This window comes from Trachinotus anak, unplaced genomic scaffold, assembly GCF_046630095.1.
Source record: "Trachinotus anak isolate AG129_WGS33_773 ecotype Australia unplaced genomic scaffold, CSIRO_AGI_Tana_v1 ptg000033l, whole genome shotgun sequence".
In the NCBI taxonomy this organism is placed as follows: Eukaryota; Metazoa; Chordata; class Actinopteri; order Carangiformes; family Carangidae; genus Trachinotus; species Trachinotus anak.
Genome location: NW_027273884.1, coordinates 7,753,596 through 7,774,183, shown reverse-complemented (window position 1 = coordinate 7,774,183; position 20,588 = coordinate 7,753,596). Strand labels below are relative to the sequence as shown.

At 42.6% G+C, this 20,588-nt stretch overlaps 1 protein-coding gene across 6 annotated transcripts in view; it reads left to right on the top strand.

Moving 5' to 3' along the window:
* rragd (ras-related GTP binding D) overlaps positions 1 to 20,382 on the top strand; it is a 48,667-nt gene extending 28,285 nt beyond the window's left edge. For 2 of the 6 annotated variants that reach the window (XM_071471047.1, XM_071471052.1), the window contains exons 6-7: positions 5,249 to 5,397; positions 18,829 to 20,382. In XM_071471047.1, the coding sequence (XP_071327148.1) occupies positions 5,249 to 5,397; positions 18,829 to 18,980 (301 nt within the window). In that variant the 3' untranslated portion in view covers positions 18,981 to 20,382. Of the gene's footprint in view, positions 1 to 5,248; positions 5,398 to 6,036; positions 6,956 to 16,225; positions 17,181 to 18,828 lie in introns of those variants that run through there. The other 4 variants (XM_071471049.1, XM_071471048.1, XM_071471050.1 and 1 more) reach the window with 4 other exon arrangements.
* Positions 20,383 to 20,588: the final 206 nt, after the last annotated feature.

Below are 20,588 nucleotides of genomic sequence, written 5' to 3'. Positions count from 1 at the left end.
CCTTTCATCCATCTAAATTTGTTTTTCTGTACAATCCCTGACCATCTGCTTTTTATATGATACACATTGTAGCATTATTTGATCAGCTATATATATATATATATATATATATATATATATTTTACAATCATTTTCACACTCATCATCATCATATGGTACAGCAGAAAAAGAAAAGGGAGATTCTGCTGTTTGAGACTTTGTTAAGGTTGGAAAGATGTTCACAGATTCAAACTTCACACTAGCTATTGATTATTTTAGTAATCCAGTACCTATAAATCTAATGATTAATCGAGTAATTGGATAAGAACTACTTTGCCTTATTAAAGAGACATAAGACATAAGAAATCAATGGAACATGTTATATATATATAGAAGATAGAAAATATAAAACAGAGAAAAGAACACAGGTCTGTTAAAATGATCAATTAGTTTGTTTCTTCATAAGAAAAATCAACATTAACCACAGTAATCTGCCACAGTTATTGTGATAATTAGAATTCAGCGTGAAACTGGAAACTGTTTCATGTCTAATGGTGACGACTGAGCCTCATGTGGATGAAATGAAGTTTCGATGCAAAGAATTTGCCTCAATGACTTTTATGACTCGGGTTGATTGAGTTTCTTGAGGAATCGTTAGGGTTAGGGTTAGATTAAGATAATCTATCTCGATAGTCCCCCCTGTGGCATCCAACGATAGGGTTAGGGTTAGGGTTAGGGTTAGCAGGTCAGCCCTACTTCACACATCAACAGACTCCTGCTGGTTACACTACAAAACTTAGTTTGGAGAAATGTGCTCTTTCATTATGTTGTGTAATTAGTATGAGGAACAATATTCAGTAACTTCCCTTTTATGCACTGTAGTATCATGACAACTACATCACACATCAATTACCCATTTTTCCAAATGAAGTGTTGTGGTACAACCAAGATGTGTGAAGTGATTTTGGTGACACTACAGATGCTGTGATAACGTGAAAAACATCTCACATTATAACATGATCCTGATCCCTGTTTGTTTTCCTGTGTGGCAGCGACACGTAGACAGACGAATAGTACAGATGTGTATGACTTGTGAACATTCACATCATTGGATAGTTACAGAGTTCACCTTGTGAAGGTTAAAAATGATGTGAATTTTAACATCTGATTCATTAAACTTTGATTATTTAATTGTGTCTGAGCCTTAGCAGTTATAATTGTGACAAACTGGTAACTATGGGAACTGCCACAAAGCATCATTCTGGCTTGTGTTTTATGTGTTTGCTGGAAATGTAGATTTCTGGATGTAATTTATGTCTTGTTGAAATGTTTTATTCAATTTAGTCTTGTTTGCTGTTGTCTGTGTTTTGAGCTTCTCATTTACTGTTTGTTTATATTTAGGGGTGTGAGTGTGTGTGTGTGTGCGCGCGCGCATGCACGCGTGTGTGTCATAGGCTACTTTTAGGGACCAATTAATGACTTAAGATCAATTAATATGGGGACATCTTCTGATCTGATTTTGGGTCAGGAGTTAAAGGTCAAAGGTCAAAGGTTTAAGGGTTGGGGAAAGTCTCCAGGAAAGGAATGTAGGTCTAAGTCTATGTAATGTCTGGAAAAATGACCCTATGACAACCTGTGTGTGTGAACAGATGTGTGTGTGATTGACACTGGGCACCACAGCTGAGGGTTTTAACTGTACTGGGCCACACTTGACCCGAAGTGAGTGAATATTTAACCACTGCAGCTGTTCCAGGGAGCATGTGGCTGAGGGCTGATTTCACTTTCTGGCCCCAGACAGAGGTGGACTGACGCCTGCTGTCAGTGGACCATGTTCTCTGTGTAAACACACATCAGTTAACCTGAACTGTCCGCTTCAGTCACTCCCTGTAACGTGTCCGTGAAACAGTGAGGGAGTGCTGCAGGTGCCGCTCGGACCTGCTCTCATCAATCGGCAGATTGCAGTGCAGACGGCTGCCGTCGTTATCGTGACAAAACAGCTGGGGTATTATCCTTAATTAGAGGCTTCAGGAAATGGAGCCTTTCTTCAGCTCATTTAATTAATGAGCTCTGGTGGTGTGAGGAACCTGGCACCATCTACATTTGGAAAGCTCAAATGTGACTAAAATATTCCTCGGCCAACAAACGGAGCCAACTCTTATTGTCAGTGAAACACAATTATCTCTTTCTCTCTCTGACAAAGATGATGAGTTCACATCTCACTGAGCTGACATGAGCCCAGCATATTTGTACCCGGTCTGTGGAGACTATTCTTAGCTCCCATGTGTAGCCACATTGAGGCTAATGGCCACGACAACATGAGATTAAGAGAGAGGGAGCATTTGATTCATTTTGATAATTACATTTAATCCGGCATCTGTTGCACAGAGATGCTCTTTTTATCATGTTTCTACTGTGTGTGTTTCCAGCGCTGCCTCAGGTGCAGATATGAGCGATTCATAATTAATTAAAGCCCAGCTCAGTGCTGAGTCTGTTTGTGGATTGATGTGTAAAAATAATTCCTTTTGAAACTGTTACATTCTTCACAGCTCAGCTGAGACACGTTTCATGAAATGTATTCCATTCGCTCAAACTGTTTTTGAGAGTTCCGATAAACGCTGCAAACACCTGCTCACCCTGAACACCATCACTTCCTGTTCAGTGCTGATGGAGCGGCCTTCAGTCCTTAGACTGGCTGCCATAGTTACAAAAGTGACCAGCAACAGTTACTGTGCATCATGTCCTGTACTGACCAAGCATCAGCCTCCAGGTCTGAAACATGAAGCCAACAGTGAAGTTTGAAATCAGGCTGGTACCACACAGCGACACACTGTGAGGAAGTGGAGAAGGATGAGCTTCATGTAAACATTTTCATCTGGAACAGCTGTAAATGGTGACAGCTGTTCACACTGAGTCTGAGGTCAGGACACTGTATCTGTTCAGACTGAAGTGTGAAGTGTAACATAACATATGTTGGCTCTAAAAGCTCAAATCACTGCAACTTAAGTCAGAAAACATCTTCATCACTTTGACAATGCATGTGCTGCAAATACTCACAACACAACCAAATACACAAAATACCAAATACTCTAAAAGTAGCACAGACGACAACAGAAGTGTTCCCTGGGTACACTAAAAGGCTGGGACGCACCACACCCACACTGTGGTGACAACATCTGTTCACTGACACACACACACACACACACACACACACAGACTCACAAGGTGAAAACTCTGGATGATTTCCCGTCTCTCTGAGGACCCTCAGGTCCCTCACCTCACTCAAGACTCTTTATCTTCTGGGCCCTGCAGTGGGTCCAATAATGAAGCCACTGCACCTCCTCCACCACAGACTGAAAAAACACAACAACAACACAAACACAAAACAGTAAGAGCTTGATGTAGTGTTGTACACACTGTTCTGTCTTTGTTTGACACAGTGGCATCTTTCAGTCGCCTGTTCTTTTTCATAAGGATTTTGAATGCAGCTGGCTGTTAGCTGATGCTGCTAACATGCTACATGTATGCAGGTGGAGAGGGAGCTCTCACCTGTTGGATGAGGTTGTGTGGTTGTTACATGAAGAGGAGCAGTCGGCTGTGAACTGTGCAGATGAAATCGTCTCCATTTCATTGTCCTTTCTCCATGGCAGGAAACACTTCACACTTAAAATAAGCTAGGAAAGCACGTGTCTGACTCCCAGACCATCAGCACTGGATCCCCGCAAGGCTGCGTTCTTTCTCCTCTGCTCTTCTCCCTGTACACCAACACCTGCACCTCCAGCCATCAGTCTGTCAAGCTCCTGAAGTTTGCAGACGACACCACTCTCATTGGACTCATCTCTGATGGCGATGAGTCTGCCTACAGGTGGGAGACTGACCGTCTGGTGACCTGGTGCAGGCAGAACAACCTAGAGCTAAACGCTCTGAAGACAGTGGAAATGATAGTGGACTTCAGGAAGAGCCCAGCCCCACCCACCCCCATCTCCCTGTGTGACTCCCCCGTGGCTACCGTGGAGCATTTTCGCTTCTTGGGAACCACCATCACACAGGATCTCAAATGGGAGCTAAACATCAGCTCCCTCATCAAAAAAGCTCAGCAGAGGATGTATTTCCTGAGGCAGTTGAAGAAGTTCAACCTGCCAAGGACTATGATGGTGAACTTCTACACCTCCATCATTGAGTCCATCCTCACCTCCTCCATCACCATCTGGTACGCTGCTGCCACGGAGAGGGACAATAACAGACTGCAGCGTATCATCCACTCTGCTGAGAAGGTGATTGTCTGCAATCTCCCATCCATCCAGGACCTGTACACCTCAAGGACTCTGAGGCGTGCAGGGAAGATTGTAGCTGACTCCTCCCACCCTGGACACAAACTCTTTGTGACACTCCCCTCTGGCAGGAGGCTGCGGTCCTTCAGGACCAAAACCTCTCGCCACAAAAATAGCTTCTTCCCATCTACTAGTAGCCTTATCAACAAGGCTAGAGAGCCCCACTGTTGCTGATCAATTGCACCAATCACCAGAAAAAATTCCCTGTATGTGAAAACATACTTGGCAATAAAACTGATTCTGATTCTGATTCTGAAAAAAAAAAAAAAAAAATTCAGGTTTTCTCCAACAAGTTCTGACCCAGTTTGAGAAGTTCTTCTAATCTGCTCTGCAGGAGTCCGACATTAGGCTCTCACACACTGTGATGAAAGAGCTCTACTAATAAACCTGTTATTGATTCGGCTTTTTGGGAAACTGTGGTATGATGAGCTGATGCTACAGCTGCTCTGTGTGTGTGTGAATACTGTAAAATTAACAGCTCAGAAATCTGAAGCAGGAAGGAAACATTAATATTTAGCAGATGGACTGAAGAGAAGAGTGTTTTCATTTAGTTGTTGTCTTCCTTTGTGCAAACAGAATAAATTACCAGTGAAACCCAAAAACAGCATGTCCTTTCTGTCCAACTCTGTCTATCTCTCTGCCCTCCTGCTCTTCTCCTTTTTTAAATTCTCTCCTCTTTTCACCTTTAAACTGCTCTCTTCACTGCTCCATTCCACCTTTCTCTCTACATCTTGGAACTCCTGTGGTTGAATACGAAATCAGAGGTCTGTTGTATTTCTGAATAGGCACCACCGTGTGCTTCCTTTGAAATTGTCCAAGACAAGAAGCTTAAATAGCAGCAGTGTTCTCCATGTTTGAAACAAGGCCAGTGTTGTGTGTCAGAGGATCCATTATTTATTCATTGTTACTTCTACTCACTGGAGTGTGTATTTCTTCTTCAGGCTGGCAGACAATGCTGCTGGTTTACCCTATGACAAGGAGTCTATGGCCATCATCCATCTGAACAACACTACGGTCATGTACCTGAAGGAGGTCACTAAGTTCCTCGCCGTGGTCTGCTTCCTCCGTAAGGACAGCTTCGAGAGGAAAGGTCAGTACATTCACATGCAGAGTGGAAACAAGCTTCACTACACCCCCTTTATCTGGGCTCAGCAGCAGAAGGTGGTGTTGATGGAGAAAGATGAGGATGAGAGGGTCAGTAGCAGAAACACACCGGTGACATCGGGCTGACACAGCGTTTAGCTTCTAACTACAACCAGTCCCCCAACCAGTCCCCCAACTAGTCCCCCAACCAGTCCTTCAACCATTCCTCCAACCAGTCCTCCAACCAGAACAACATAACCCTTTGATATGACCCATAGCAGTGTCTCCTGAAATAGTGCCCCTATAGCAGCAGGCATACCTACCTTCATTGCCATCGTTGCCATTAGCTGAGCAGCTAATGCTTAATGTCCACAGATGCTCATTAACATGCTCTTCATACCTCACACCCAAAATCAAAATGATGTAACACGAGCTAGCTTGTACACAACCTTGTGTTAGCTGTGCTGTCTCCATGTACGGACTATCTTATGTAAAGGAATGTCACCACCTTGCGTTGGTGGATTTTTTACTACAGACCAGCTGTGGTACGAAGCAGGAGGGAGGTCACAAATGTCATGCTGCCCACAAACCAACAGGAAGTGATCCACAAATGTGTAAATGTTTCTTTTGCCTCCATGTTTGACAGATTCTTTACAAATGAACCTGTGGCTCTGTCTTGTCTTGTCTAAGTAGACAGACGACCTGAATGAGACAGCGTCCCCTGAACAGCAGGAGGTTTACTGCTTCACTTTCCACTGGCCTCTGATGGAGTGAAGGACAATGCTTGTTCATCTTTTCATACAGGATTCAGTCTCAGGTGGTCTCTCAGGTCCAACCTCTGCAGCAGTGTGTTCAGATGATCAAAGTTGGTGGTTCATTTGACACTGGCTGCTGTACCACTCTTTATGGTAAACACCTTGGAAACGTGTGTGTGGACCTCTGTGTCTGAGTCAGAGCTGCTCAGCAGGTGTGAGGACACTTCCTTTGATGTCCTGAATAAAGCAGTGGTCTTCAACACGCCTGCTGTTGACTCTGTGCTGATTATTTTTGCATGAGTTCGTATTTGGTTCAACAGTCAGGTTAAGGAGCCACTTTGAAGTCTGATACATCTCAGCTCATATTAACAGCTTTTGGACCTGAAAATCTTCATTACTCTGGTGAATAATAACTGAACAAGCACAATATGTTAAAGATTCAAATTCATTCGGTAATACTCCTACATTCATGTCATAATTGACAGTCGATGTGAGCATGAGTATTTCTGGATTTCAGTATTTTTAACTGTAACTCTGGAGTTTGCTCAGTGGTGTTTAATTGAACACATCCCAAGACCTGAACAACCACACAGGTCAATTGTCCTTACCCTCGGCACCAACCCAAAGGAGTGTACCAGCACTTAGAGGTACAGGTGTGGAATGGTCACTGTTTGGTTGGCTTCAGGCACAAGAACTAGCTGGTTAGAGGACCTTTGTTGTCATGGTTACAATTCAAGAAAATTATAATAAAGTGCTTCATCTTACGCAGTGAAATAAAAAGTGTAGCTTGACAACAGTCTCAACCACTTTTATAATAAACAATCTCAACACATCTTCACTGAACTGCTTAAACATGTCCTTTTCTCTGTCCTTCCCTCCTCCTTCACCATTTATTTCTCTAATCCCCCCCCCCCCCCCCCCCCCCCCCCCCCCTTAAATGACAGAGGCTCTCATTTAACTCCTATACATCTAAAACTGTCAAATGATACCAGCCATAAAAACTGTGTGACTGCACTATGACTGTTTCCTCACTACGTCTGATCAAAGACCTCATTGTCTGACCTCGTTGACCCTGATTTGTATCAGAGTCTCTGCTACTGAGATCAAACCTACTGTGAGTCATGCACCTCGTTACAGAAATGTGATGGAAACATTATGTGCTGGTCTCGGGCCCAGATCTAAGGGAGTGCTGGGGTGGGCTGCACACCCCCAGATTCCTGCTCTCTGCCCCAGGCAACACTCTAAAGCAGGCAGCTCCTCTCCAGACGGGTGATATGACACTGTCGAACCAGGATGGCTCTGCTTAAGGGATCCAAGAGGAAAAGAGGCTGAGCAAAACTAGTTCTTCTGCCCATAAACACAGACACTGGTGGGAGTTTAGTCAGAGCTCTCGTTCATTAGTTTCACTCACAGTCATAGTTAAAATACTAAAGATACAAGCTTTTGCTTCCCTTGTCAAATATTTTGGCTACTAATAATAAAGATGTTTTTACAACTTCAGTCTATACCAACTGGAAAAGTCCATCAGAGAAGAACAAGAGAAAGAGAGAGAGAGAGAGAGAGAGAGAGAGAGAGAGAGAGAGAGAGAACTGGTGAAACTGTGGCCCACCTACTGAGACTGAACCAGAACCAACTGTTACTGGACTGTAGTAAAAATCTGAATAGTGGCAAAAAATATATTAAAAAATATGCACACCTCCTCAGGGTTTACCGTGGATTCCTTTTTCACAAGCGTTCTGTGAAGCTCCTGCTTTCATCTGTTAGAGTGATGGATTTGTATCATTTAGACTTTACATTATTGTTCCTCACAGATTTATCCAGACATGACAGCGCATGGAAAGGGACACAGTGCTCGTGGTGAGTGTGTGTTTGTGTGTGTGAGCTATTAGTTAAAACTGTTCTGATGGCAGGGATGAAGATGTTTTGTTCTCTCAGGCTGCTCCACTGATGGATTTTGAGATCTATTTTGCTCCTGAAGCCTTAAGTAATGACCACTGGGAGAGAAGCTCCCCCTCCCCCTCTCACCACCACCAACATCCCTCTCACCTCACTGTACATCAGTTTCAAACATAGATGTTATCAGTGAATTCTGCTGCTTGTCTTATGTCTGTTTTTTTATTGTTTTTTATTAGTGAGGGTTCATACAATGGACAGACATGTAAATTACAAGAAAAACAAGAACAGCTATAGAGACGCACAAATGGAAAGAAAGTGATATATATACACATATTCATATCACATCATTAATGTCCACTTTACTCTCCTATGACAAAAGACACATGACACAGATACATACTACTACCTCACATACAAACTAGAGACACACACACACACACACACACCCACCCAACACACACACACAGACGCATACCATACACATCACCTTCTTTCCATGTCTTTCCATATATATATCAGAATCAGAATCAGTTTTATTGCCAAGTATGTTTTCACATACAAGGATTTTTTTCTGGTGATTGGTGCAATTGATCAGCAACAGTGGGGCTCTCTAGCCTTGTTGATAAGGCTACTAGCAGATGGGAAGAAGCTATTTTTGTGGCGAGAGGTTTTGGTCCTGAAGGACCGCAGCCTCCTGCCAGAGGGGAGTGTCACAAAGAGTTTGTGTCCAGGGTGGGAGGAGTCAGCTACAATCTTCCCTGCACGCCTCAGAGTCCTTGAGGTGTACAGGTCCTGGAGGGACGGAAGATTGCAGCCAATCACCTTCTCAGCAGAGTGGATGATACGCTGCAGTCTGTTATTGTCACTCTCCGTGGCAGCAGCGTACCAGATGGTGATGGAGGAGGTGAGGATGGACTCAATGATGGAGGTGTAGAAGTTCACCATCATAGTCCTTGGCAGGTTGAACTTCTTCAATTGCCTCAGGAAATACATCCTCTGCTGAGCTTTTTTGATGAGGGAGCTGATGTTTAGCTCCCATTTGAGATCCTGTGTGATGGTGGTTCCCAAGAAGCGAAAATGCTCCACGGTAGCCACGGGGGAGTCACACAGGGAGATGGGGGTGGGTGGGGCTGGGCTCTTCCTGAAGTCCACTATCATTTCCACTGTCTTCAGAGCGTTTAGCTCTAGGTTGTTCTGCCTGCACCAGGTCACCAGACGGTCAGTCTCCCACCTGTAGGCAGACTCATCGCCATCAGAGATGAGTCCAATGAGAGTGGTGTCGTCTGCAAACTTCAGGAGCTTGACAGACTGATGGCTGGAGGTGCAGGTGTTGGTGTACAGGGAGAAGAGCAGAGGAGAAAGAACGCAGCCTTGTGGGGATCCAGTGCTGATGGTCTGGGAGTCAGACACGTGCTTTCCTAGCTTCACGTGCTGCCTCCTGTCAGACAGGAAGTCGGTGATCCACCTGCAGGTGGAGTCAGGCACGCTCAGCTGGGAGAGCTTGTCCTGCAGCAGAGCCGGGATGATGGTGTTGAAGGCAGAGCTGAAGTCCACAAACAGGATCCTGGCATAGGTCCCTGAGGAGTCCAGGTGCTGGAGGATGAAGTGGAGAGCCATGTTGACGGCGTCATCTACAGACCTGTTGGCTCTGTAGGCGAACTGCAGGGGGTCCAGGAGTGGGTCAGTGATGGATTTGAGATGGGACAGGACAAGGCGCTCAAATGATTTCATGACCACAGAGGTCAGGACAATGGGTCTATAGTCATTTAGACCTGTGGGCCTTGGTTTTTTGGGGACAGGGATGATGGTGGAGGATTTGAAGCAGGCTGGCACGTGGCAGGTCTCCAGTGAGGTGTTGAAGATGCCCGTGAACACTGGAGACAGCTGATCAGCACAGTGCTTCAGGGATGATGGAGAGACAGAGTCAGGACCGGCTGCTTTGCGGGGGTTCTGCTTCTTAAAAAGCCTGTTGACATCTCTCTCCAGGATAGAGAGAGATGTTCCTTTGGTAGGGGAGGAGGGGGGTTCTGATGTGGCTCTGATGTGGAGGTTAGTGTCAGGCTTGTCCCACTGTCTTTCAAAGCGGCAGTAGAACTCATTCAGATCGTTGGCCAGACGGAAGTCGTTAGTGGAGTGGGGGGGTTTAGGTTTGTAGTTTGTGATCTTTCTGAGCCCTTTCCAGACAGAAGCAGAGTCATTGGCTGAGAACTGGAGCTGAAGTTTCTCAGAGTACAGTCGTTTAGCTTCTCTCACCGCTTTGCTAAACCTGTACTTGGACTCTTTAAACCTGTCCCTGTCCCCACTCCTGAAAGCTTCCTCCTTTTGCCTCCTGAGCTGACTGAGCTTAGCTGTGAACCAGGGTTTGTCATTGTTATAACTCACCCTGGTGCGTGATGGGATACAGCAGTCCTCACAGAAGCTGATGTATGACGTCACAGCCTCTGTGAACTCATCCAGACTGTTGGAAGCAGTCCTGAACACCTCCCAGTCAGTGCAGTCCAAACATGCCCGCAGATCCTCTATGGCTTCACTGCTCCACTGCTTCGATGTCTTCACAACAGGTTTACACATATATATATATATATACACACATATATATACACTATATATATATATATATATATATATAGTAATAAATCTTACAACACAAAAAATGCTAATATAGTATGGAATGTAATTAAATAATATATAAGATAAAAGAGATAACAGAGTGTAAAGTGATATAATAATAGTGTGGTGATATATAGTATGTATTATTTATATAATATGATAATTCTAAACATGTTATGTTATGTTATGTTATATAATAATATAAGAGATACAGAAATCTTTTGTCTTTTTTATGTCTGACAGTAAACAAATTTACCTCCATCGTGGTTTGGGTTAAAACTTGTATATCCACAATAACAATGAACAGACCAGCTGTTGCCCTCCACATATTTCTGCTGACACCAGCTGAATGAATGAAAGAGTGAATATCCAGCTGACTGTCACATGAGAGTCCCAGCTCACCATCAGACATCATAAGAGAGGAGGCAGAATCCTCTTTCTAATAAATGTTGAAATTCACCATATGACAAGTGGTGAGAGTCCCTCATGCTCTTGATGCTCATTTATTACAGTTTGGTTTCAAAATTAAGTTTTAAAATCCATCAGGGGCCCTGCCTGCAGGAGAACGCTCACCAGCAGCGATGGAGCTCCCTCCCTGATTCCTGCACCATGTGATCATGTGCTGGAGGGGAACAGCACTGTAAAAGTCACCTGTGTCAAAATGACAGAAAAGCAATAGTTAGCAGCCTGGCTAACAGCAGCACTGTGCTAATATCCCACAGAGATGGACACATGTGGTTCTGCTGGTGTAATGGGCAAATATGGATAAATACCCACCCATGACTTCATACCTGTGCTGTGCAGCTTTGACAGGAACAGTCTGTTAAAACGAATCAGATGATGAATATCAATTTGAGACGCTTCCTGACCTCTGACTGTCAGGAAATACAGCGGTCATGTAAACCATCGACAGCAGTGCTTGTTGTCAGTCCCTACCCATCACTGGAGAGTTTCTTTCATTGCATTTTCATACAGGGAGCAGCTGTCTCCAGATCTGTCCTCTGGCCTTTACTTTGGGATTTATTGATTTCTATTTACAGACGTTTGCCATACTGATTCTGATACCTTTTTATGCTTCTGCGCCGGTGACAGCCATGGTTGGGTTGTCTCCCCGTCTCATTCTTGTAGACATGATATCTCAGTAACAGCTTGACAGAGCTTCTTCAAATTTGGCACAAACTTGGACTCAAGGATGAACTGATTAGATTTTTTCAATTTTGGTGGTCAAAGGTCAATGGTCAAGGTCGTAGTGACCTCACAAAACACAGTGTTGGCCTTGTGAAGACAATATCTCAAGAACTCCTCAAGGTAATCCCTTCAAATGTCCACTTGGACTCAAAGACAAACTGATAAGACTTTGGTGGTCAAAGGTTAAAGGTCAAAGTTAGTGTGACCTCACAAAACTCTGCAGACATTACTCAAGACTTCACACAGCAATTATGACAAAATTTCACACAAATGTTTCATAATTAATCTGACTCTGGATGAACAGGGATGTGATCTGACACATTATTATTATTATTGTTATTATATGGAATTTGTGAATATATGATGTACAATGTCCTTACAAACCACCCTTTACTAACCCTAACCCCAGCAATGCAGCCGGGAGCCCACACAGGTGACACCTGGGGCGGCCCTCTCCTTCCCACCAAGAAAAGAGTCCAGTTCTGATACCTGAGCTTGTGTATCAGCCAATAAGAACATCATCTGATACCAATGTGTCAAAGAAATTTAAACAGCTGTATCAGCTGTTAAAACTAATTAAAACAGAAACACTATGAATATAAATATGAGGTGTGGACTTTAACAAGGCACATTTACTTGAATACCTGAGTATATTTTTCTGTCTATCTGTACATTACTTGAGTTTTTTTTTTTTTTGGAAACTTCTGACATTTACATTGAAAGACACATGTTGTACCTTTGTCTCCACTAATTACTTTGAAACGGAGCTGTTAGTCAGTGAATGAATTTTCTTTCATTTTGAATAATGTGATAGACCGTACCCTGTGTTCATCACAGGAGAAAAACCAACCACAGTCAGTTCCTCCCCTGTCAGTCATGATGTGCTGCTGCATTTTTTAACAGCTCAGTTTGAAGCTGTCTGTGTCTTAACGATGCTTCGTTAGATGAAGTTGAGGCAGAAGATCCTTCATCAGAGACCACTGCCTGATCTGAAGTCCATTTTTCAAACTTTATAAATAGTCAGTCAGTCAGTCAGTCAGTAGGTTGTATCAGTCATTAGTCCTGTAAAGAAAGCACTGTGGAGCAACACAACAGTGCCTCACATAAAACATGTACTTTTGAATACTTAAGTATTGACGGAACAACTTTCACTTGTATTGGCTTCATCTTTGGCCAAGAGGGTCTACACTTTGACTCAAGTACCAGAGCTGTGGACTTTGTCCACCTCTGATAAATATAATAATTCTTAATAATTTGTAGGTTATAGGTCCAGGTCTGGACAGGACAGCAGCTGGGCCTGCATCGGGCCCGGGGTCCACGTATTGGTGACCAATGCTTGACTTTACACTAGCTACCAGAAATCAGTTCTTCTTCACTGCTCTATAACAGCAGCTGCCAGTGGCTATACAGCACCAGTTCCTGTGTAGGCTGCTGTTTTAGAGCAGTGAAGAAGAACTGATTTCCAGCAAAAACTGCTGTTTCATCTGGGTTTGTACTATAAAGTTCATCAGCACATTACATGGGATCAGACCAATGTGGAGACTCATTCACTCGCTGATGCCCAATCCAGTATTTTAGGCAGCATGGGAGGAGACCTACCACAGACTGTTCTCTCGGTGCTTTTTGATTTTCTAAATTTACTTATAACTTGCATAAAGACTGTGTCCTTGGCAACAGATGAGAAAAGTCTTACTTTGAGTGAGTCAGTTGTTAGAGGGTCATTAGTGTCACTTCACATCAGGAACTGAAGTGACACTAATGTTCTGATAGCAGTACAAGATGCTCTGAAGAGACAACATAGTAATGTAAAACTGTAACACTAGTTTTTTTTTTCTCTAGAAGTAAAAGTAATAAGACACATTTATCAAATCACTCAATCCTATTCAAAGTTAAGTGCAGTAGAGAAGTAAACTTCAACTGCAGCTCCAAGTGGGTTTTAACAACAGCTGTGATGACAGAGGCAAAGAACCAGCAGACACAAGAATTCAGGCAACATCTGTCCCTTTGTTTATTCTCTTTAATTTTCTGCAAAACCTTGTATGAGTTAGATTTTTTTAATGTTGGTTTAATTCTCATCTCAACTAGCGAGTAATCAACCTTTTAAACAGAAGACGCTGACACAGAAATTTAGTTAAATTGAAAACAAAATGAGAACCAAACTGAATCAGGGAGGAGAGTCTCTTGCTGATACAGAAGACAAACTATTATAAAAAAGCAATTTATTAACACCCCCCCCTGCAGAACGTAAAAAAATGGTTCTATCAGAGGAGGAAATAGTTTACAAGAAAGCAGCAGCTGCAACCAGGAGCTGTACAGTCGACCTATTGTGACTCCATCATGAAAACCAACCTGCACAGTCCAGATCAGTACGCCTCAGACAACAGACCCATCTGCACATTCAGCCCACACTGGACCCTTCTTCTGTCTGCAATGTAATTTCAAACACTTCACTGATAAAGCTGAGAATGGCACTGAATTAATATACTAGATAAAAGTTAAAGCTACAGTATGTAACTTTAAAAAAAAAAAAATATATTAAAACATGCTCCAAAACATATCTTAATGTGGAGGAACAGCCCGGCAGCAGTGCAGAGATATTCCCTTCTAAAATTTCTGAGGGCCTCGCCAATCTGACCAATCAGAGAAGGCCAAAGTCAAGGGGAGAGAGCACACGGCTGTCAATCAACACATGAATGTGCCTCTCACACCGAGGCTTTGTGCTGCTGGAAGACGCCACTATGGCTGACTCACAGACCAGTGAGACCATGACCCCTGACCCCTGCATAGCAGCGACAGCAGACATGACGAGGATGTAGGTGAAGGGCTGGGCAGAGGAGGGGGGAGGAGGAGCCCAGTGTTCTTTTCACCATTCTAATTGTGCTGGCTTGATTTCAAGAACCTGCAGAATATATTTTAAAGTTTGAGCTTCACCCCCCTTATTGTCCATGTGCACGCACACTCTCTCTTGACTATGTGAGTTATTTCTCTCTCTCTGTGGGTCGGTTAAATTACATTAAAAAGTCAGTATCATTTAATTCATTTCTGTTCAGCCAATTGACCAAAGCCTCAAAGCCAGTCTGAGACCATTCTAAGTGCTGTCAGACTTTTGGACCCCACTATAGATAGAGATACAGATATAGATGAAGATATAGATTTAGATGTAGACATAGATGTAGATGTACTTGACTTTCGATGCAGAGATACGAGGAGCTTGCTCTGGATGGGATTTAAGCTACAGGAGGATCAGTGCATTCGCTGAAAAACAGATAATTTCAGCTGTAATTATTACCGGTGTTGGGGGTGAAACTCTCCACACATGCTTTCTCCAGATCAGATTAAAATCATTGACCAGGGAATGTAAAGGTAACTTCACCCCACCTTTCTGATGGGCTAAAACACCCACCAAACAAGCAGAAACTTCTTCCAGCACACCTGTCTAGATAAGTCGGGCCTGCGCTGAATTCATGATATGGTAGATGCTTATGTGACTTCCTATATGGGAATGCTGGTATAAACCTTCTGCCTCTGCAGCAGCCACACAACCCAAGAATATCACTACTACAACATGACCTTTAAAAATCACCACTAATATTCACACTGGAAGAAATTAGCTGTATAAGACTATAAGGAATGAATTCAACACTTTACCAGCAGGTAGTTAAATGTAGCTCAGTGCATAAAGAGATAATATGAAGCATCTGAATCATTTGGTTATGATACATGGACATAATTCAAGAATACATACAGCCAATGACATTCCTCACAATCAAACCCCTTATCATCTAATAATGAAATATTTAATTATAATTTAATTAATGATTTTAATTGTTCTATAATATAAGCCTTTTGTGACTTCAGTGTCAGTGTTAAATTCTGTTTGTGTGTATTCCTACATGTAGTGTAGCTCTGGCTCTGTTGACCTGATGTTGCTGCTGTTGAGATTAATTGTGTCTATAGAGATCATCCACTGTTGACTCACATCCAAGGCAAAGTTGGGGCAGCACAGACTATAATCTGTTTACAATCTCAGCTTTGTGCAACCCTTCATGAGTGTGTCACACACTGTTTATGCCTTGAACTTTTGTTTGGTTTATTGTATTGCTTCATATTGTGTTTTGACAGTCTGTATGGTAATAATATCATCCTGTAGTAAAGATTTTCATTCACCACGTTATTGTTATTATTATCTTCATCAAACTATTGTTGAGTATTAACATGCGATTAACTCACATTTGTATTTTAAACATATGCTGATGCCAAACTGCACTGCCACTGCACTGCCCATATCCTTTTACTTACACAACCTCAACCTTCATGTGTCAGCGACTGGTTTTCATTTCATGTTCCAACAGGACCTCTCAGATCTTCTGCTTCCTTTCTTTTCAGTGTTTCTAGTGTTTCTCAGCTGAGGCTGCTGTGTTTGTGGCCCCGTTCAACACCTCCTTCTGAGCTGAGAACAGTGATCTCACCGGGAAATTAACAACATGACATCTATTGAATCTGGCATTTCACTGAGGCAGTCGGATCTCATCAGCTCCTGGATTTTTCTTTTTTTGCTTTGTGTTCTGCTCTCTGATTGAAGTCAGTAGAAGAGGGTTAATGCACATTGCTTATTGTAATTTATTATAACTCATGCAGAAATATATTATCAGATAGAAGCACAGAGCCAAATTGGTTTGCACTGAACCCATGATGGACTTTTCTTTTGAAACATTGCAAGAGTCATGCTGTGCATTGTGGGATAGGGAACCCTCCCTAGTAAGTGTGTCTTTCTCTCTTGTCATGTCCTTGAAAGCAGCAGCTGTAGGTTTTGGTTGTTTAATATATTCGTGAACATGTGTAAGTGACTCAGATTTGCTTTCTGTGCACAGTGTTAGTTTGCTGACCTGCAGATTGACACTAACTGGAAGTCATTCTGGTGTTGCAGTGATGCTAAAATACAGTATGTTACAAGCTAATGTGTGACAGTGTTAGCACATCATTTACTTTTATTTCTGCTGATGGCTAATATTAGCACTTATTGACCAGCTGTGTTATAATCATACAGTAACTGTGCTGTGTTAGTTAAGAAACATTTTCTTTTTCACTCACACTAAGGGTGATTCCTGGCTTGTGAAAATCCAGTGCCTGTTCAACATTTTTGTATAAACACATAGTGGGCACAGTGTAATCTGTATGTAATTTTTCCTGCTGGTTTTATAAATGTTGTGTATTTGTAAAACCAGCAGTGTAATGTTTTACGGTAATATTATCAAAAAAATCTAAATAAATCATTTTTGTTTTTTTGCTAAATTATGTTTTAATTCTGTTAATGTGAAGCATTTGTGTAGCATGTTTGCATGTAATATGCTACACAAATGATAGAAAGATATAATAATAATGTATAATAATAATGATAATAATAATAATAATAATAAGTAGCCACTTGTCGGTGTCGGGTGGGGTTTTGGACTCGCAGGCTCTTTGCTTCCATCAAAAAAATAACCGATGTCCAGGTTGCGTCACATCAAAAAAATTGTTAGGTTCCCTATAAGGTTAGGACCCCGGAGCAGAGACGCACAGAGACAAGAGAGTGGGAACTGAAGACTTCTTTAATAATACTAGCCAAAAACAGTCCAACAAGCAGGCAAAGGAAGCAGGAGGCTGGCTGGCAGGAGAATGGCAGAGACACGGAGCGACAGAGAACCTGGAGACTGGGTAGCCGGGGAACAGCATGCAGGGAGAGAGCATGGAATAATCTGGCACTGAGTGAGTGATGAACCGGGGGTTTTAAACTGGCTTAATGAGTGATGGGCTGCAGGTGGGTCAGGCTGCCAGTGCTGCACCACGCCCCTGCCACACACAAGCTCTGCAGGGGAAAACAGAAAAGGGAGGGGGAACGGACAGAGAACAAAAAATACAACAACCAAAACATAACTCAAAACCACAACAAAAATACTTTCATTCTTGTGAAGCAGCAATCGTTCAGGTTTCACGTTGGTAACAAACTTAATGAAACAGAAATGGAACCTTATTGTTATGTTTTCTTTCATTGGTAACAGTGGTACTGCAGCATAGACTGTAACAGTTATGAAGGGCTATGTGACAGTTACAGGTGGCGCTGTTATCAAGGTAAAGTGTGTTGGCCTCTAACTCCCACAGTGCCCATTACACATTCAAAAACCTTACATGCACGTATTTTCCTGAAAGTAGCGGAATCTCCTGATATAGGCCACGCCCATTTCCACCCAGAATTTTTTCTGTTTTGTTTTGTTTTTTGCAAAATTGCAGAACGTACTTTTTGAGCTCCCCCATGGAATTTAGTCCAATCTGCGCAATTTATTCATTCATTTATTATTTAGGCAGAAGTACACACATCAGTACACATCATAGACGTTATGCAAGTTAAAATTGTCAGGAGGTATTTGGTGAATATTGGTCACTAGGTGGAGCTGTTGCACAAAGTTTGACCCCTCAGGACCTCTCCCACCTTGGTTGACTGCTGTCTACCCTCTGTTCTGCTCCGGAGACTGGATCAGGTCTCAGTCAGGCCTGACATACAGAACCAGCAGTGGGTCATTACTGCCATCACTGTCTTAACTGAACAGCTATTAATAAATGTGACGTTGTTGAACATCATGAGAAAGTTGGAATATTACTGATTACTGAGGAATGACTAATATTACAAGAAATGTTTCTATTAGGAACAACTTAAGTTTGTGATACTGCTTCATACAACCATTGTGTGATAATAACCACTGAATCATACTAACAAAACTAAACTGAACTGACCTTGTATGTGAAAACATATTGGCTCAAATACAGAATGGCCCTGATAATAAGATGACACTGATTTCATTGTATACTAGAGTCAGAGTGGGAAGTCTTTATCTACTTTCTGTTTTATGGTGGAGCTTTATTGTCCTGCCTGTTTCATGCAGGATTTTAAAGTCCTTCTCTCTCAGACATAGAACAGACTTGATCCAGCCTCCTCTTTCTGTCCCTCTCAGGACTCATCGACTACAACTTCCACTGCTTCAAGAAAGCCATCCAGGAGGTGTTTGACGTTCGAGTGAAGGTTCAGCAGAACCGTAAACTCCTCAGTAACAGGAGGTGGAGCAAACTGACTCTGACCAATGGAGGGGTCAACAACCCCCACTGAAGATGGGTGACATCACATCAGTCCTCTCAGTACAAACCCAGGATCCCCATTCAAAGCCAGGTTGTCCAGCTGTCTGTCTGCAGCAGAGAGGACAGTGTCTTTCACCAGGCTGATGAAATTTACTGGAAAAAAGCAGTTTTCAAATAGACTCGGTGAGAAGTCTGCCTCAGTGCACTGTAGCAAAACTGGGATTCTTGATAATTATAGATACTGTTAATACGTTCACTACATATAAACAGTGGGGGAGCTGTGTGATTTGAATGGCTGCTTGCAGAGATTATGCTTCACTAAAAAACACAGGGGGCCCAACAGTGATGTGTGTGTCCTGTGAGACAGGCCAGTGAATATACTTTAGTCTGGTGTTGTGGCTCAGCTCACACAACGCTCTGGAACAAATCTGAGGAAGCTTGAGCGGAGACGCACAACATTTAACACACATGAGCACATAGTAAACAGAAACAGTCAAAAACTCAGGTGTGATAAATGCTGATGCAGGAGCGAGGCTGCAGACTGAGTCAATGTCAGATGAGATGTAGGTCATGGACGTACATGAGGCCCTATGGACCCTTTAAATCACTCCAAACAGGCCGAACTGGGAACCAGTATGACCACAGAAAGAATTAAATCCATCACGAAAACTGTTTCCTGTTGCTTCGCTTCCATGTCAGGGCTGAAAGTTTTATTCAGATAGTTTAACCACAGAAAACAAGCAGCTAAGAGACGGAGCCAAGTGGCGTGTTCTGTCTGTCAGTCTCCTCCTCAGTGTTTAACCACAGCCTGGAACCTGCACACAACACACAGCGCTTCAATGACAATCAATCAATCAAACTATGGCACTAACTGAACCACATGTAGTATTAATTAAATACTACAAATAATAGTAATAATGAGTCAATACATGAATGGGAAAACGACCACTGTGATTTCTAAGCAGATTTGTGGGAATTTTTTCACGATGAACACAGAGGATAAAAATATCCTCACACAGTCTGAGTCATGTTTGTTAGGATTTGATATTTGAGATATAACATTGACAGTGACTGTGAGAGGGAGTCTTCTTATCTTTGTCTCTGTCCTGCTGAGCGTCTCCTGTAATTTCATGATGGTTAAAGTGCGATGAGTTAAATATGACCTTTGTAATGGTCATATGACCCCACTGGATGGTCCACCAGGTCTTAAGGTTGGTTTGTCTGGTGGTACAGGCCGTGTCTGGAGTTTTGATTTATTGTGCAATGAAACGAACATGCTCAAACATAGGGTCTGGGTCTGGACTGTTTATTTGGTTTGTAGTGAAAGGAAAGCAGAACCTGAGACGTGGATTTCACAGGTTCAGGTTCAGTTTCTGCTAAGCTCCAGGTCACAGGTTGTAATGGAAAAGCCCTAATTAAAGTCACAAGCTCATTCAGATGTGTTTTTATTACCTTTGTTGTCCATCACATTTATTCACACATTTGCACAGTTGATGAAACAGGTCTGCACGTACGGAAACGTGACATTTCCATCACTCTGCTCTTTATTAAGAAAAAGAACTAATTCACTGTGATATGAGTACAACAGTTGGTGTATGACCTGTGTATTATATGTACATCTCACATTTTAACAAATCAC